This window comes from Enhydra lutris, unplaced genomic scaffold, assembly GCF_002288905.1.
Source record: "Enhydra lutris kenyoni isolate GAN:26980312 unplaced genomic scaffold, ASM228890v2 scaffoldscaffold6, whole genome shotgun sequence".
NCBI classification, from domain to species: domain Eukaryota; kingdom Metazoa; phylum Chordata; class Mammalia; order Carnivora; family Mustelidae; genus Enhydra; species Enhydra lutris.
In genome coordinates, this window is record NW_019154090.1 from 204,079 (window position 1) to 221,394 (window position 17,316).

A 17,316-nucleotide genomic window follows, 5' to 3' on the forward strand; every position below is an offset into this window, starting at 1 on the left:
GCTGGGCCTCAGGAGCTGGTGGGCGGGAAGCCTCCACACGCGGTGCCCTCAGCCTCGCAGCGGCTGGCGACATGCCCTGCAGGACCTGAGGGAGTGGGGCCCGCGTATCCCCCGGGGATAGGTCAGACTCTGGCTCTGGGCGACGGCAGCACGTGGGAGCGCCGGGGCCACACGTGCTGCCTCCCCGAGGTGAGGCCTGAGCAGCAGTCCCGGGAGCCCAGTCAAGGCTCTTCCTGATGACCATCCACCTCAAACCAACCGGTCACCTCCCAACCTCCTCTGAACACACCCAACCCCCACCCGGCTCTCTGGCCCCCCACGCACCAGCCACAATGTCACTGGATCTTCCAATGGCTCTGCCCTGCACACCACATGGCTCCCCAGGACGCTCCTGACCCAGCCCTGGACACTCGAGCTGATGGCGTGGGGTCGCTGGCTGACCTCCTCTTGCTCTCAGGCTCAAGCACCCTGGAGGAACGATGGTCTCCAGCCCACGCATCTCTGCGGCCCCAGGCAGGCTGACTGGGCCTGACAGACGGACCCTGGACCTCGAGGTCACCAAGGTGAAGCTCTCTGCTTGCTCGCCCACGAGAAAACCCACCCAGAGCCCCTTGCTCTGCTTATTACTTCAATTCTGTGTGGACCAACGTGAGCGGGTTTGTCTCCTACAACTCAGGACAGGCGCAGGCGTGAAGTGCCACTTTAAAAGTGCCACTCCTGTCAGAAGGATCAGGATGGAAGGAAGGAGGGCCGGGCCCAGAGGAAGCTGCCCGTTCGTGGTCAGGGCCGACCTCGGCCATCGGGTTAGCATGGGGCTGCACGGCCTCTGCCTACAGACGGGGCTGCTCTAGGTCAAAGCAAAAGTGCTTTATCATGGAGCTCTGGTGGCCAAGGACTCTAAGAGGTTCCATCAGGTCCCAAGGGTCAGCAACCCCACGAGGAACCCCGCACTCACTTGGCCACAGCCAGGAGGACGTGGGGGTCATGCTCACACTTCTTCAGGGCATCGACGCTCTTGGTCTTCCTCTGGGGCCTTGCCTCAAGAAAGATGGCTTCAGACCACAGGACACCTGCAATTCAGACGCAAGGACACCACCACTCGGACCCTGCCTCTGCTGTCAGAAGCGACCTGTCCACGAGCAGGCTACCCCAAGAGGGGCTGGCTAAGACCCTAACCAGGGGTGTCCTCAGACTGCGGCTAGGACCTCCCACATGTCTGCCCACGGGGCCTGCCTAGAGAGAGCCACAGAGGCTTCCCTGCCCGCCTGCCGCACAGCAGCCCTGAGGGCACAGGACGGACAATTCTCCGGCAGTGACTGGTTTGGACGAGCCCCAAAACTGTGAGGTTCACTCCTGCCAACTCTGTAATTCCACATCCGGGGGTTCGCCATGACAAAACGAGCAGAAATGCTAGTAAAGACTCAAACTGACCGACGGGGGAGTGGTATACTTCTGGTATATCCACGTGGGTACATTTTATGAAGCCACTAAAAAGTTCACTTTCTTGAAGACTGGGGTGGCTCAGTCAGTTAAGCATCTGTCTTCAGCTCAGGTCATGATCTCAAGATCCTGGGACTGAGCCCCAACTTCAGGAGTCTGCTTCTCCCTCTGCTTCCAGCCCGCCCTCCTGCTTGTGCTCTCTTTGCCTCTCACGGTCTCAAATCTTAAAACAAATAAAATCTTAAAACAAAACTTTCAGCTTTAAAACAAGGCTCAACACTAAACATAAAAGAACTTCCACCGTGTACAGTAACATACACTACCACAGCACAAATAAGCTAAAACCAGCAATTTCTCAGTAGCGGACTTGCAGGGTTTTTTTTTTTTTTATTACTTTTGAGTAACCTCTGTTCCCGCTGTGGGGCTTGAACTCACAACCCGAGATCAGGAGTCGGATGCTAAACTGACCGAGCCAGGGGCCCTACAGATGATTTTTAGTATCTTTTTTTTTTTTTTTTTTGAAACTCCAAATGTGTTCATGCTACAGGTACATTTAGATGCAGGGTGAGATAATGGAAATTCGGTTTCAGAAGAAAAAGCAATGGGGGCACTTCAGACCAGGAAGTCAAAGTCCCCCTGCCGAGCACCGGCGACAGCGATCGGGCATCTGCAAGACCGAGGAGAGCCGGCACTCTGACCGAGGACACACTTCACGAGCACGTCTGAGCCTGAACCCTGCCCCCCAGGAAATGCCGCCGCTGGGCCAGCCCGGGAGCCAGGGGGCCGCTTACCGGAGCTGGGGCACTCCTGCAGCGCCTTGGCCATGAGCGTGTTGGCGATGTTCTTCAGCCCCGCACGGTACTCCAGCCTGACGGACTCCAACCTGAGGAACGGGGCCACAGAGATGGTCCGGCACCCGCATGCACAGCCCGAGGACAAGCCCAGCCGCAGTCCCAAAGTTCCTGGGATGCCCCGGAGCTGGAGCTCCCAGCCCGGCCAGGTGGAGCTCTCCCGCCAGAGAAAGGAGACACTGGTGCCCCGCCCCCCACCCATGAGGGCCCCCCCGCGGCTGCCACCGCGGCCAAGGCCTGGAGGCCCGACATCACGCCGGTGCGAGGAAACACGTGCTGAGGAGGGCCGGCTGGCATGCCGTCACCGCCGGGATGGGGAGCACCACATCAGCGGCGTCCAGGACCTGCCCATCTTTCTGGGGTCTCCTTTGGGAACCACCAGGCCCCAGCCCTGACATTATGAGCCCTATACAAGCCCGCTCTGCAACAGCCGAAGGTCATCCTCACCTGACCTCCTGTTCGCTCCTTAAAGCCTCGTCTACACATCCCCTCTTCTGTGGGGTCTACCTCCCTGGCCGTATCCAGCCGGCTCCCCCATCGTTAGCTCCTGGCTCCCCTGGGCACCTTCTGCCAGAGCACCCAACTCTCTACAGGCCCGTCTGAGAGTCCAGGCCGAGCCCTCCCAAGGCAGAAACTGAGCCTCCTCACGGCCAGCGCCTGCCCCCCTTCCCCTGGGCCCGAGCCGGAAACGCTGCAGCGCATGTGACTGCGGGAGCAACTGTGGGCCGATGGCCCATCGGAGGGGGTGGGGCTGCCGGGACGCACCACAGGCCTGGGTTCTTTGGGTTCTTCAGGCGCGACTTCTCCAGGATGGCCCGAGCTCGGGTCAGCTGCCCAACCTTCTCCTCCAGCCGAGAAAGCAGGAGCCACAGAGGAGTGGAGTGCGGACATTTCTTCAACTACGACAACAGAGACAAGCAGGAGTGGGCTTGGCGGGTGTCAGGGAGGGACTGTGAGCGCTGTGGCCAGCCCCTCAGGCTGGGATGGGTTGGGGGGGCGCCTACGTCCACAGAGACCTGCCCATTTCATGCCTGGGTGTGGGGCTTTTGGTGCACTGCCGGGGCGTGTGCACGCGTGCATATGGGGAGTGTACACGCAGCCCTTATATTAAGTGTGGTGCAGCCCACGCTTCGCTGCAGGCCGGGCACAAGTTTCACAGAAGGAGAAGCACAGGCCTGAGTGAGGGTACCAGGTCTCACCCTGCTACCACTCTCACAGCTGGGGCCCAAGCAAGGCACTGACCCCCGGGCCTCCCATTCCCATACCAGGGGAGACGAATGACACCCTGGAGCCCGGTGTTCCGTCTGCAAGGGCCAGCTCTGAGTGGCAGCCCAAGACCCAGGCTCACCCCCTGGCCATAGGCCTCCCGAGCCTTCTCTGGCAGCTCCTCCTGCTCCTCGATCTGCCCCTTCATCATCCACAGCTTGGGGAAATCCTCGTAGTGCTTCAGAGCCTCCTCACACAGCTCCTGGGCCGCCGCGAGGTTCCCCAGCACCCACTCCAGCTTCACGGACTTCATGAACACCTGCGCGGCAGGCCCGCCGTCAGACGGCCCCCGTTCCCGCACCCACCGCGCGTGTCTGGACGGCACGGTCACCTCTCGCGCTGGGCCCAGCCAGGCCAGGCGCCCCCACCGGGATGACCCTGGCTTCACGCCACAGCTCCCCTCAAACGCCATCTGCCCCGCCGTGCCCCACAGACCTTTGTGAGCGGCTTCCCGTGCCCTGCGTCGTATCTCAAAGTCAAGAGTGAACCATCGAGACTACAGTACCGTGGCCTCAGTGGCCACCTCACACCTTCCTGAGGCCACACGCCCCGGGGACCCCGGGGGGTCCAGGCAGCCCGCTCACCCGGGCAGTGGGCGCACTGCTCCGCGCCTTGGCCAGCAGACGCCGGGCTCGCTCATACTCGTTGTTCTCAGACTCCAGCTTCACGGCGGCCAGCCAGATCTCCTCGCTGTTGGGGTTGGCCTGGAGGGAGAGGACAGCAGTGTCAGGAGGGACCCGAACACAGGGCAGGGCTAAGTCACACTTAATCAAGAGCAGCCAGCCTGGGCATGGGCTGGGCCTCGCTCTCTGTTGCAGGACGGTCTGATCCAACCGTCTCCAGGGCTAACAGATGACAAAGTCGGGTCTGGCCCAAGAATGCTGACCTACCTGAAAACAAGCCAGCCCACTTTCCAGGCGCCCAGGCAACAACACTGACAGTGGCAGAGCCATCTTCCCAGGGGCCTCTAGAAACCACCGGTGTGCATCTGCCACACCTACCCCTGTCCCAAGCCTGGTGACAAGGCACTGGCCATCTCAGTGTGTCCAGGGGAGCAGGAAGGAAGGATGCCCAGGGATCACAGACGGTGTGGATGGCTCCCATGGGCTAGGACTGGGCCACATGCAGAATCCAGCAGACCCAGGAGCGGGGTCCTCATGGCCTCCAGAAAGCACAGCTGCCCACCAGCCACACTTGCCTGGCTGCATCACAGACCTGGCAGGCCGCCCCAGGGTGACCAGCAGGGGAAGGGGAGCCACCCAGAGAGGGGCGTTGGGGACAAGCAGCAGCGTCCAGGCAGAAGGCAGGAGAAGCTGTGAGCCAGACAGGAGCAGCGTCCTCAACACGTAGCTGTCCTCCAAAGGACAGCAGAAAGCCAAAGGCCAGACACAGGCCGGTCCCCTCTTGTGGCCTTTACTCAAGGAAGGACAAATGTCATTCTCACGCTCGTCAGGGTTGCAACAACAAATGGACATTCACGCTGGACTCAGCAGTTTATAAAAACGCAAGCTGTAGGGGCGCCTTGGTGGCTCAGTGGGTTAGAGCCTCTGCCTTCGGCTCAGGTCATGATCCCAGGGTCCTGGGATCGAGTCCCGCATCGGGCTCTCTGCTCCGCGGGGAGCCTGCTTCCCCCCCTCTCTCTCTGCCTCTCTGCCTGCTTGTGATCTCTGTCAAATACATAAATAAAATCTTTTTTTTTTTTTTTAAAGATTTTATTTATGTATTTGACAGAGAGAGAGATCACAAGTAGACGGAGAGGCAGGCAGAGAGAGAGAGAGGGAAGCAGGCTCCCTGCTGAGCAGAGAGCCCGATGCGGGACTCGATCCCAGGACCCTGAGATCATGACCTGAGCCGAAGGCAGCAGCTTAACCCACTGAGCCACCCAGGCGCCCATAAATAAAATCTTTAAAAAAAAAAACAAACGCAAGCTGTGAGCACCGAGTGAGTGACAGAAGTGTGGGATCGCTGTGTCGCACACTTCCTCAAACTACCAGAACGCTGAACAGTAACTCTCCTGGAGTGAGAACTTTAGGGACTTCGGTGCGCTGCAAACTGCTGACACCGAGTTCATGCCCTTAGCCGCCAAGGGCCCGGCCGGGCACAGCTGTCCGGGCGCAGCTCCACCCGCCCGAGGGGCCCGGCTGCACCCAGTGGCCCGTGGGCAGAGTGTAGGGACCCACAATCGCATTTCCACACAGGAAAGAGGTTATCACTGTGCTCTTCTGTGGGGGAACGGTGGTCTCTGGTGAATGCTCCACTCACCTGGGGAATGCCGCCTGTTGGCCCTACGTTCTACGTTCTGGAACATGTAGCCTGTGGTTCCAGTGAGCAGCCATGACCAAGAGGCAGGTCCACCCGCTGGCCGTTCTCCCACTCTTGGGAGCCCTGGGACCCCACCTGCCTGTAGAGCACCCCAAGTTGGGTGCATCCTGACCATACACATCCCCTCTCTTAGGCCAGCTCCCATCGATGAGCAGGGGGAGGGCTTTGGGTCACGTGCACTCTGGAGCCCTCAGTCCCCGACAGGCCCTGGGTCGGGGTTCAAGTGCACACACCCCCTGAGGCCCAGCTGGCGCCCCAACCCACCTGGAAGGCCAGAGCCAGGATGCTCCTCGCCGCGGGTACATCCCCTGCCAGCCACTTGGACTTGGCGCCCATAAGCCACAGCACCTCCGCTTTGGGGCAATGGGCCACAGCCCTCTGCAGCAGCGCCTCCAGGGACTCCCTGGAAGACAGGGGGCCACGGTCACCGCCAGGGCATGCGGGGCACTCACAGCCTCAGCGGGGGTGCTGAGAAGAGAGTTACTGCTCCAAAGTTCGGTGCTGTCAATGATTCACCAGGTTTTACAATGGGGAGAGTGTGGGGAAATCTTTTCTCTCCATAAAGGTTCTCAAAGCAACTACTGAAGAGGGTGCTACAAAGCAAGGCATTGTTACAGGGCAAAGCCCGATGGAGGGACTTCTCGGGGGCCCTTTTATGGTTGGGTGTCCTGAGGGAATGATGACTTCACGGTCCGGGTGACAGGAGACCTCTTTTCATCTGTAACCACAGATCCGCCGATAAAGATTATGACCCCGAACCCTCTCTTCGGCGTCTAAAGAAACTCTCTGACCGGAAAGCAGTTACTTCGGTCACCGCTGAGCGAGACGACGCCAGCCCGGCTACCTGGTACGAAGCCCCCGGCGCTCACACAGCCCCCGGCCCTTTGCTGCAGCGCCGGCACTGGTGGCCGCTGGGGCCTCGACAGCAAGATGACGGACTCGCTCTGTGTGGAGTGAAGCCCTCGGGAGGACACCGTGCTTCCCAGACAACACCAGAAGCAGGACCGCAGACTGGGAGCACCCCGCCTCCTTGCGCCATTCCGTTCCGAGTCAACCCGATGGGAAGGGTGCCAGGGGCGGCGAGGGAAGTGCCCTGAGCCCAGGACCAAGGGGAGCAGTGCCGGGGAGGCACACATCCACAGACCACAGGGCCAGGAGAGGCCCTGCTCGGACCTGACGTGTCCCAGGTGGACTTGCACAGGGGTGAGCCAGCAGTCATCTCAACGCATCCCCAAACGAGTTAATTCCCCAACACCAAACCAGATGGTGGGAGTGGGGAGGAGACAGGCGCCTCAGCGACACCCCAGGGACAGACACCCTGAGCAGACTGAGATTCGGCAACGCCCGGAAAGGAGAAAAACGGGGCCTCGGTGGGCTCCCAGCAGAAGCCTACAGAAATCAGCAAGGCCTGCCCCCCTCGAGGCACCCGAGCTCAGGGAAGAGCTGCAGAGGGCAGAGGGTGCACATGAAACAGGGGCCTGGTGCCCCAGAGAGGCACCCCTGAACACCAGAAATTGCAACACCTAATTTAATCAGCAGCTACGGCCAATAAGGCGGACCCAAAGCTTTTTTCAATTAAAGAATACAATTAGAGAAAACTGTCAAGGACCTCCTCAGAGCACAAAACAAGCCCAAACCCCCAGTCAGCACAGCTTTAAATGAAAACCATGCCTGCCTGGGCGCAGACGCCATGCCGCCCACACTGCTGGAGCCGGTGCTGGCGCAGACATGGGGCTCCGGGCCCCCGCCTTGTCCCAGGCACCCCTTGGCCGCCAGGCACCCGCCAGCTCAGCTGCAGGCACGGCCGTGGAGAGACACCCTCGGTGGCTCAGACTCTCAGCTACAGAGCAGTGAGGACCCTATCGCAGAGGTGGCCACAAAGACAGGTCTCTCCCAGCCTCCAGGGCCGCAGAAGCCTCCAACCCTCACCACAGGGAACCGGATCGCAGAGGGAGGCCCTCGCCGGCCTGTGGGGACATGAGGGTTACGTTCAGCTCTGCCCCAGCCGGGGTCAGCAGCTCTGTGCGCGCGCAGGGGTGGAGGGCCCGCCCGCACCGGGGACCCCACCGCGTACCTGGTGCCGTGGTTCTTCTCGAAGTACGCAGCCCGCAGCCACACGCTCTTCTTGCTGGGGAACACCTGCAGGGCGTAGGCGTAGATGGCACGGGCGCACTCCAGCGCGTTGTGGGCCACACACTAGGGCGGAAAGACGGGCGTGAGAGCGGCCAGCCCAGCACAGGCGTCCGAGCAGGAGGCCCGACGGCATCTGCTCGAAGTCACGCAACGGGAGGACCAACGAGAAACCCGGTCCGGGAGAAGGACGCCCCGGGAGCACGGGCACGGGAAACACCCAGGGCCGCTGCGGGAGCCGCTGCGGGGGGACGGGAGCACCAGCCGCCAGCGAGGGAGGCCGGCTGTGTGACCACAGACCACACACACGGGCTCCTTCGCCAAAGCGAGGTGTAGCACAGAGCTTCCGCGATACAAGATGCGCTCCTTAGCAACTTGTGAAACACAGGCAAGCACAGAGACGGGAGCAAGCGCCCACGTACAGCAGTGCAGGCGGCGGCGGGTTCCGGCTGCGTGCACAGCCCTCTGGAGCCCCCGAGCCACACGCGGCCAGGGGGCTGGAAGGGCAACTCTGAGGGGAGGTGTACTTTTCTTTAAAGATTTTGTTTATCTCTTTGGGAGAAAGAGCAAATGAGTGGGGTGCGGGGACGGAGGGAGTGGGAGAAGCAGGCTCGCCCCTGAGCAGGGAGCCCGATGTAGGACTTGATCGCAGGACCTGGGATCAGGACCTGAGCCGAAGGCAGATGTCTGACTGAGCCACCCAGGCGCCCCAGGACACGTGTATCTTAACACAATAAAAAATGCAACATGGGGCACCTGGGGGGCTCAGTGGGTTAAGCCTCTGCCTTCGGCTCAGGTCCTAATGGTGACCCCCACGTTGGGCTGCCTGGCTCAGCAGGAAGCCTGCTTCTCCCTCTCCCACTCCCCCTGCTTGTGTTCCCAATCTCACTGTGGTTCTGTCAAATAAGTAAACAAAATCTTTTTTTTTTAAAAACGCAGCTTAAAAAAGAACAAACCCATCCACTCAAACAGACCTACCATAAACACGTGTCACTCAAGAATGACTTTACTCCCTGGTAAGCATCCAGCAACACACGTACCAGGCACTATCTGTGGTGATCACGTCTCTAGATGGTCACAACCCAGGGACACTCGCTGGGACAGGGTGACAGCTGGGGGTCACGGAGCCTCACACAGGAGACAGGCCGGCACGCGGCTCTCCCACACACTGCACGCGCAGGAAGCACCTTTGTACCGAAAGGGGTTTTGTATCTTGAGGTAAGTGAAAAGCCACTAGGAAGCACGTCAGAAACAAAGTTTTGCAACAGTGATCATCAGAATGGCACAGACAGACCCAGACAGGCAGCCCCCGAGGCCACCTCCCAGATGGACAGCCGCGTCCTCGCAGAGAGCCGCGAGCAGGCCTCCTGCTGCTCAAAGACCGCCAGCGTGGAAACGGGTGTGGAGGACTCAAAGAGCAGGGACGCAGCTAAGACCTCCTTGTTCAGACCGGGTTCCTCCTTGGCCACATGGCCTCAATCTGACTCAACCACCAAGGAAACCAGGAAGGGCCCTGTCTCGGGCACGTCCTGACCAGCAGCGTCTGGAAAAGTGAGGGTCAGACCCCACACAGACCGGTCTGTACCCCTCCCTGTGGCTTCTGACCAAGATCCTGAGGGCAGTTAGCCCAGCCGCCAGGATCACGTGACAGCCTGCCCAGGGTCTTGGGTGTGGGTGACCTGGGCCAGTCCCAGAGGGGCGGAGTACCAGGAAAACGCTCGGAGCTTCGAAGCACAGAGACTCCACTCTCCCTGCGGAAGCCCGCGGCCCTGTGACAGCTGTGCTCGCTCCGGGACACAAGCAAGAGCCAACAAAGAGAAGTCTGCAGCGGCTCGTGGGCTTCTGCTCTCACAGTCCGTCATCCGCAGGGCGATGCCCCCCGCCCCGGACTCCCCGGGCCTCTGATGCTGTCAAGGACAACACAGAAAATAAAGGGAAGTGGAGTGTTTAACGCCACATGCAGAATAAAAAGGAGCTCAACCACCAGGGGCTGGGACTCTCTTGTGGAGTTCGGGGTTTTCCTCCAATACACAGACTGAACGTGTGTGTTAAGTGATTCTTTATACTTTGCATCTTGACTGTTCCATCGTGAGAAGCATTTAAAAGTCATCGTTGGCCTGTGTCTTGCACTCTACTAAAGAACCAAGAGTATATTCGCTGTGCACAAGGCCGTACGTCGGTCACAGGCCCCGGAAAAGGACGGCGCAGCCGGTCCCTGGACTTGGGGTCAAGGCACGCACAGCCTTCAAGAGGTGGTTACGTGAGCTCCACACAGGGGAGGCCAGCAGGCAGGGCAAAGCCGCAGAACAGAGCTGGGATCCTCAGTCTCCGCTAACGTAAGAAAGCAAATACCCAGTGAACCAGGGACAGAGGAAAGCTCTTCCTGACTGTAGAATTCCAACAGATAAACCTAACACTACATAGAAGACACAGTACTTAGAAAAGCACCGCTTGGCAAATACCACAGTAGTAACAAATACAGGACAAAAACCTCATTAACAGACCTACAAACTAGTAGGTCAGAGTTTGACAAGAAACAGGAAGTTTAGCCTCAGAGTGTCTCCCCACAAAGCACCTAATAATTACAAAGGACAAGAAGAGCAACCTTCCAGTGGAGAAACCGGACAGACGCCACCTGAGCTGGCTGGCGCTGAAGGGGCACCTCACCTTCCAACGTGGCCAGGAGGACCCAACGTCCCGCCGAGATGCAAGCCTCAACCCCACAGTGTGGAACCGTCACAGAGACTGAATCAGGGGACCGCACGGCGTCACTGGCCTATCCCGACAAAAGCCAGCCTCATGAAAAACAAAGGCAGACCAGAGACCCCTGCAAGTATCGGGCCGCGGAGGCCTGACGGCATCCCCCTGGGCAGCTACCACGTCACAGCACAGCGGGGCCTTTCCTTCTGCTAAAAGGACGCCCAGGAGGGTGATGGATGACATTTGGAGAAGGTCTGCAAACTACTTAATTGTACGGTGTCCACATGATTTCGATTCTGCCAGCTATGCTGAGACTGTGTGAGAAAACGTCCTCTAACACACACTGAAGGACTTAGAGGAAAGGGGCCACGGCCTCTGCAGCACGCTCTCACATACTCGGTGGGAGATGTGGGTGTGTGAGTATGGCTGGAGAAGGCAGACGTGGCAAAGTGGTCAAATGGGGGGGAGTCTGGGTGAAGGGCATGTAGGATTCTTTGTACAGTCTCGCGACTTCCCTGTAAATCTAAAATTATTTCAAAGTAACAGGTAAAAAATAAGGAGGGCCACAATTAAGGCACGAAGTACCTAAAATGTGCATTGATTTTGACCCCATGCTCTCTTCTCTGGAAGCCTATTCTAAGGAAAGACTTTCAAAGCAGGCAAGAGTTCCGTATGCCAACTGTTCTCCGAACTGCAGTCTACAACAGAAGCCACGGGACGGGGGACGGGAGACAGCTGCAAGAGCGCTGCAGGCTCCCGCTCCGCACCAGCTCTAGGTTCACGGCACAGCGTCTGCCCGCCCAGACCGCTGCACGGCAGAGGTGTGCGAAGAGCGGCTCCCGGGCAAAGCCGGGCGAAGAGAAAACTCGATTCCTACAGCTGCAACTACATTCAAACGTCAGCAGCTCAGAAACACTTTCGGCGGCCCAGCCCTCACACGCGGCCCCCGGGCCCGGGAGCCGGACTCACGCTGTCAGCATCTTCCATCCACGTGTGCTTCCGGTCTTCCTCCTCGATCCCGATGCCAATCACAGCACGCATGACGGCCTGGCAGGTGGCCACACTCCCAGCCTTGTCACACTCCTCGGCATCCTGAAAGAGGAACACAGAGCTGTAGCCCAGAGCCGCAGGTGCCTGACAGGGGTGTGCTAGTCCTGCGGGCTGAGGAGCCAGGGGGCCTCCGCAGTGCTGGCGGGCAGGCGCACGCACAAGACTCCAGTGCCTGCCGCACCCTGCCACAGCCCACCCACCCGGGTCTGCACGGTCACTGTGTACCCACCCCTGCCACCCAGCAGATAAACACCAGACAAATACCTGAGGACTTGCCAAAGCTGCCTCTATCTACTCAACAAACACTATGTGAGCACCTACTGTGTACAAAGTACCGTAGTGGATGGCTCAGGGGTTAGCAGGTTCTTACACAGAAGAGAAACTTCCCAAGGAAGAGGAATCAAGATGAGCTCACTAACATTTGTGTCTGTTGGTCTGAACTCAGGATTCAAAATGGACAAAAGAAAGAAACAGTCTAACCAGAACAGACGGGGGTGTATGTGGGGGAGCCTGGCACACAGAAGGTAAGAGAGAAACCCAGAGGGACCCACCATGAGGGCATCCCATCAGGCAGGCGGGCGGGTGGCCCCAGGACTGGACTTCGGGAAGCAGGTCTCAGGACATGCAGACAACACAGCCGTGGGTCCACGGCTGAGATGCAGAAATGTCACTGAAGCCTCTTGTACATCAGTCAGGGAAGGACCAAAATGCAATCGGGCAAAGGACATGAAACACACAGTTCTCCAGAAAACAAAACTATAAGTGACTTTTTTAAACAACAGAGAAGAAGCTGTTCTTCTTTTTTTTTTTTCTTTAGATTTTATTTATTTATTTGACAGAAATCACAAGTAGGCAGAGAGGCAGGCAGAGAGAGAGGGGGAAACCACCTAGGCACCCCTCTTATTTTTCTTAAGTACCATTTTATACACATCAGATCAGCAACACGAAAATGCGTGCCAACACACGTGTACGGCTGAGGTGGGGACAGAGACACTCGCACACGGCTGAGGAGCGCATGTGGACAACCCCCAGGGGCAATTTCATGTTCGCCATCAAAGTAAGAAGTACAGGGGCGCCTGGGTGGCTCAGTGGGTTAAGCCTCTGCCTTTGGCTCGGGTCATGATCCCAGGGTCCTGGGATTGAGCCCCGCATCAGGCTCTCTGCTCGGCAGGGAGCCTGCTTCTCCCTCTCCCTCTACCTACTTGTGCTCTCTCTTGCTCTGTCAAATAAATAAATAAAATGTTCAAAAAAAGAAAAGTCTATACATTGACCTAGCAATGCCACTTTAAGTAATTCCTCTTACAAAAACGTTTCCATATGTGCAAAATGACCTCCGTAGCAGGACACTTTCATAGCACTCTTTGCAACAGGAAAGGGTAGAAACCATCTTCTTCTACCTCCTGATGAGATTTATGATACATGGTCAGGGAAACGGTGCAGGAGACATGCCCGACGTCCTGATCCAGAGGTGACCGTGGTCAGACCTCCGTGTGAAAGGGGCCACAGAAGCCCCACCTGGAGGCCCCTGGGGCCCTACGAGCCTCAGAGAAGCACCGCAAGCAGAGAGCAGAGCCAACGGCAAAGACCCGAGGAGAAGGCATGAGGCCAGTAATGAGCAAGGAAGCCTCGTGGCAAGTTCGTGGGGCGACGGCCCCGAGCCCCGAGCCCAGGGCCCACAGGCCATTGCAAGAGCTCTGGGTTCTACTGCAGCTCGGGAAGGCACCCAGCGACTCTTAAACTAGACAATGAGTCACATGCTCCATCTTATCTTAAAAAGACTGCCCCGGGACGCCTGGGTGACTCAGCTGGTTGGGCGACTGCCTTCGGCTCTTGTCCCAACCCCCAGGTTCTGGGATCGAGTCCAGCACCGAGCTCCCTGCTCAGTGGGGGCTCCGCCTCCACCCCCGCCCCCCGCCCCTCTCCTTGGATGCTCACGACCTCTCTCCCTCTCAAACAAATAAGATCTTTGGAAAAAATTAAAAAATAAAAGGACGGCCCTGACTGTGGTGTGCAGCGTCAGCAGGGATGGGCATCGGGAATTGCTGCCACGTCCAGAGGAGGCTGTGCCTGGCCGAGGATGGCCGCAGCTGGGTGACAAGCAGTACCTGGACCAGGGACGGACAGGAAGGCAGACACAAACTGCTCACCAAGGTAAGCTCGGCCGGGACCGTCGGAGTTTGTGGGCGAAGCAGGGGATGCATCCCAGACACCCCAGGCTGCGGTATCGTCCCATGTTCCGGGGGGACGCAGGGCAGCAGGGAGTGATCCAGGACACGGGGAGCGCCCAGAGCACAGTCCACATTTGGGGGTTCCTGGCATGGAAGTTATGCTCCTGACAATGCGGGAAGATGAGATCACCACAGAAGCAAGCACAGAAAAGTCTCAAAAGGGGGCTGAGGGCCAAACTACCAGGAGATTTAGGTTATGAGAAGAAAAGGAGAACAGGAGAGGAGGCGGACGGAGAGGCACCTCAACACAAAAGGAAAACACACAGACACGGCTCGAGGGCGCAGGCAGGCTGGACCAGACCTGCCTGGAAGGCTCCTGTCCGCAGCAGGGTGGTGGGCCTGGACTGGGCTCCACACACAATGGGAAACGGGAAGTACGAAGACAAGGGTTAGTGCATTTAGCAGAGTCTGGCACACCATGGGTGCTCAGTAAACCGGGACTTGCTCAGGACATGAAACACCTGAGAGCCACATACTTGGCAGGACACCACACACTGAAGTAAATACTGACCTTAAAACGACTGAAGTAAAACCATCATACATTCAGACAGACCCTTTTCATCACATTTCAACATAAGCAAGTAGAAGCAAAACATGAAATCTGAAGGAAGTTTAAAAAAATTCTAGCTCATGCTGCCTTTTACTGCACTGGCAGTGTCCTAATGAAGGGTTTGCAGGAGGTTGGTCTGAGAGCTAGCAAGGGGAGAGGGGGCCAGCCACGGCCACCTCTTGCAATCGTCCGTCCTGACAACACGGAAACACAGATGGCAGAAGAAATGGACGTGCTGTGGCCAAGCAAACGCACCCCTGAAGGGGGCTAGGACTGGGAACTGACCGGTGGGCATCTCTGGGAACACAGGACTCTCAGCTCTACTGTGTGCAACACAGATCCCAGGGCTCAAGGGAGACGGAGAAGGCGCTCAGAGAGCGGGAGCAGCACTCCCTGGCAGGGGCACCATCAGCCTCCAAGAGCCCTCAGAGGACCGGAGAAACTCTGCTGACCCAGCTGGAATTCCCTGCTCCTGAGACAACCACAGCCCCAGACAATATCATGAAACGGGAGTCGTTGACACACCGGATGTGGGTAGCAAAGGGGTGTGAGGGCTGAGACCCAGGAACAGACCAGAGGAGCCCCTGTTGCTCCAGCGCACAGCCCAGAAACCTTCCAGGCCACGGTGCAGGGAGGGGAACCCAGGCAGCGCCAGTGGAGGAGACAGAGCCGAGCCCCAGAAGCTCAAGGAGCAACCAGTACACAGGACCGAGCACCAGAGAGGAGACGTGCAGCGCAGGGGAGAACCCTGGCGCGGGGCTCTGCAGAGGGCCACCCGGGAGTGTTCACGGAGCACCAACACAGCATGAGTGTTTGGAAAGAACCCCGAAGGATCAGCGCAACCCTCGGAGATCACACGGAACCAGGAACAGTGCCTGTTTCCACCAGCCAGACTGGAAACCCCCAGGAGAAACCGGCCACGGGGCAGAGTGCACAGAGAGCGCGCAGACCTCCATTGGCGCACAGAGAGCGCGCAGACCTCCATCGGCCGACTAGCCCTGAGTGTCCCAAACCCACTACTGCTGGGGCTCAACCCAGCAAAGCTCCGAAGCAAAAGCCAAAGGGACAAAGGTCCGGAAACACAGCTGCACTCCAACGGAGGAGTCTAGGACATTTGTAGGGTGCCAAGATGCCTAGCGCCCAACAAGGGAAAATTCACCATGTCTGGCAACAAATCAAAGATTACCAGTCACGCAAAGAAACAAGAAAATGCAATTTGTAATGGAAGGAAATGCATCCAACAGAATCAATCCCAACCTGACAAAGGCGTCAAGAGTTCGGAGACAAGGGCACCAAAACAGCTGCAATCACTGCATTCCATGTGTTCAAAACATCAAGCAGAGGAGCAAAAAAAACTAACATTTCATGTTAAAAATGAGAAACAGGTTTTTTAAAAATCTGTTATTTTTAGAAAGAGAGAACATGAGTGAGAGAGCCCAAGTGGGAGGAAGGGCAAAGGGAGAGAAAAAGTCAAGCAGATTCCGCGCTGAGCACGGAGCCCGAGGTGGGGCTTGATCCCAGGTGCCTGAGATCATAACCTGAGCTGAAACCAAGAGTTGGACACTCAGCTGACTGAGCTACCCAGGCACCCTGTGAGAGACATTTTTAAAAGACCAAAATTAAATTCCTAAAAATGAAAAAGACAAGATCTGAGGTGGAAAACCCCCTAGATGAGATGAACAGCAGCTCACACTTTGAGGACAAACCCACAGAAGTGATCCAAAATAAAATGGTGAGGAAAAAGAATCAGTCTTTAAAACATGACCAGAGCATCAATGAGCTACAGAACTAACACGATATTCAACTGGAGAACCTAGATACTGCCTCCTAAGATCAGGAAGGAACAAAGATGTTGGCTCTCCCCACCTGTAGTCAACACTTCACCAGAGGTTCTAACCCAAGACAATTAGACAAGAAACAAAAAGGCTTTCAGAATCACAGGGGCGCGGGGGGGGTGGTTGGCAGGAAGAAGTAGGATTATATAGGCAGATGGCATGATCTCGTATATAGAAAATCCTAGAGAATCCATGAAATCTATTATGATTTAAATTTCATCAAGGTTATATAACATAAGCTCAATATTCAGAAAGCGACTGTATTTCCATACACCAACAATGAACTACCTAAAAATGATATTAAAATTCCACTTACAGGGGCACCTGGGTGGCTCAGTGGGTTAAGCCTCTGCCTTTGGCTCGGGTCGTGATCCCGGGGTCCTGGGATCGAGCCCCACATGGGCTCTCTGCTCGGTGAGGAGCCTGCTTCCCCCTCTCTCTCTGCCTGCCTCTCTGCCTACTTGTGATCTCTGTCAAATAAATAAAATCTCAAAATCTAAAATCTTAAAAATCTTAAATCTTAAAAAAAGATTTTATTTGTTTATTTGACAAAAAGGGAACACAAGCAGGGCGAGCAGCAGGCAGAGGGAGAAGCAGGCTTCCCGCTAAGCAGGGAGCCCGATGCAGGGCTGGATCCCAGGACCCTGACATCATGACCTGAGCCAAAGGCAGACGCTTCACCGACTGAGCCACCCAGGCACCCCAAAGATGAGGGAGTGCTTCTGGGAAATAACAGAGAAGAGAAGACAGCAGAGGTGTACCTTTGAAGTACTGCAAAAGAAGGAATGTCAACCTGAATTCTATACCCAGGGAAAATATCTTTCAAAAACAAAGATGAGCTTGTAAGAGCTGGAAGAAGCTACCATCAGACCTGCTGTGCAAGAAGCACCAGTCTCAGCCTAAGAAAGAAGACACTGGCTGGACAGGTGGGGCTGCACAAAGGG

At 57.2% G+C, this 17,316-nt stretch overlaps 1 protein-coding gene across 1 annotated transcript in view; it reads right to left on the reverse strand.

Moving 5' to 3' along the window:
* LOC111141375 (pre-mRNA processing factor 6) overlaps positions 1-17,316 on the reverse strand; it is a 39,577-nt gene that overhangs the window by 2,021 nt on the left and 20,240 nt on the right. The window contains exons 12-19 of the mRNA XM_022493869.1: positions 11,679-11,801; positions 7,954-8,075; positions 6,144-6,282; positions 4,142-4,261; positions 3,640-3,816; positions 3,057-3,190; positions 2,232-2,323; positions 956-1,070 (exon numbers count right to left, since the gene is read on the reverse strand). Coding sequence (XP_022349577.1) covers positions 956-1,070; positions 2,232-2,323; positions 3,057-3,190; positions 3,640-3,816; positions 4,142-4,261; positions 6,144-6,282; positions 7,954-8,075; positions 11,679-11,801 — 1,022 coding nt within the window. The remainder of the gene's footprint in view (positions 1-955; positions 1,071-2,231; positions 2,324-3,056; positions 3,191-3,639; positions 3,817-4,141; positions 4,262-6,143; positions 6,283-7,953; positions 8,076-11,678; positions 11,802-17,316) is intronic.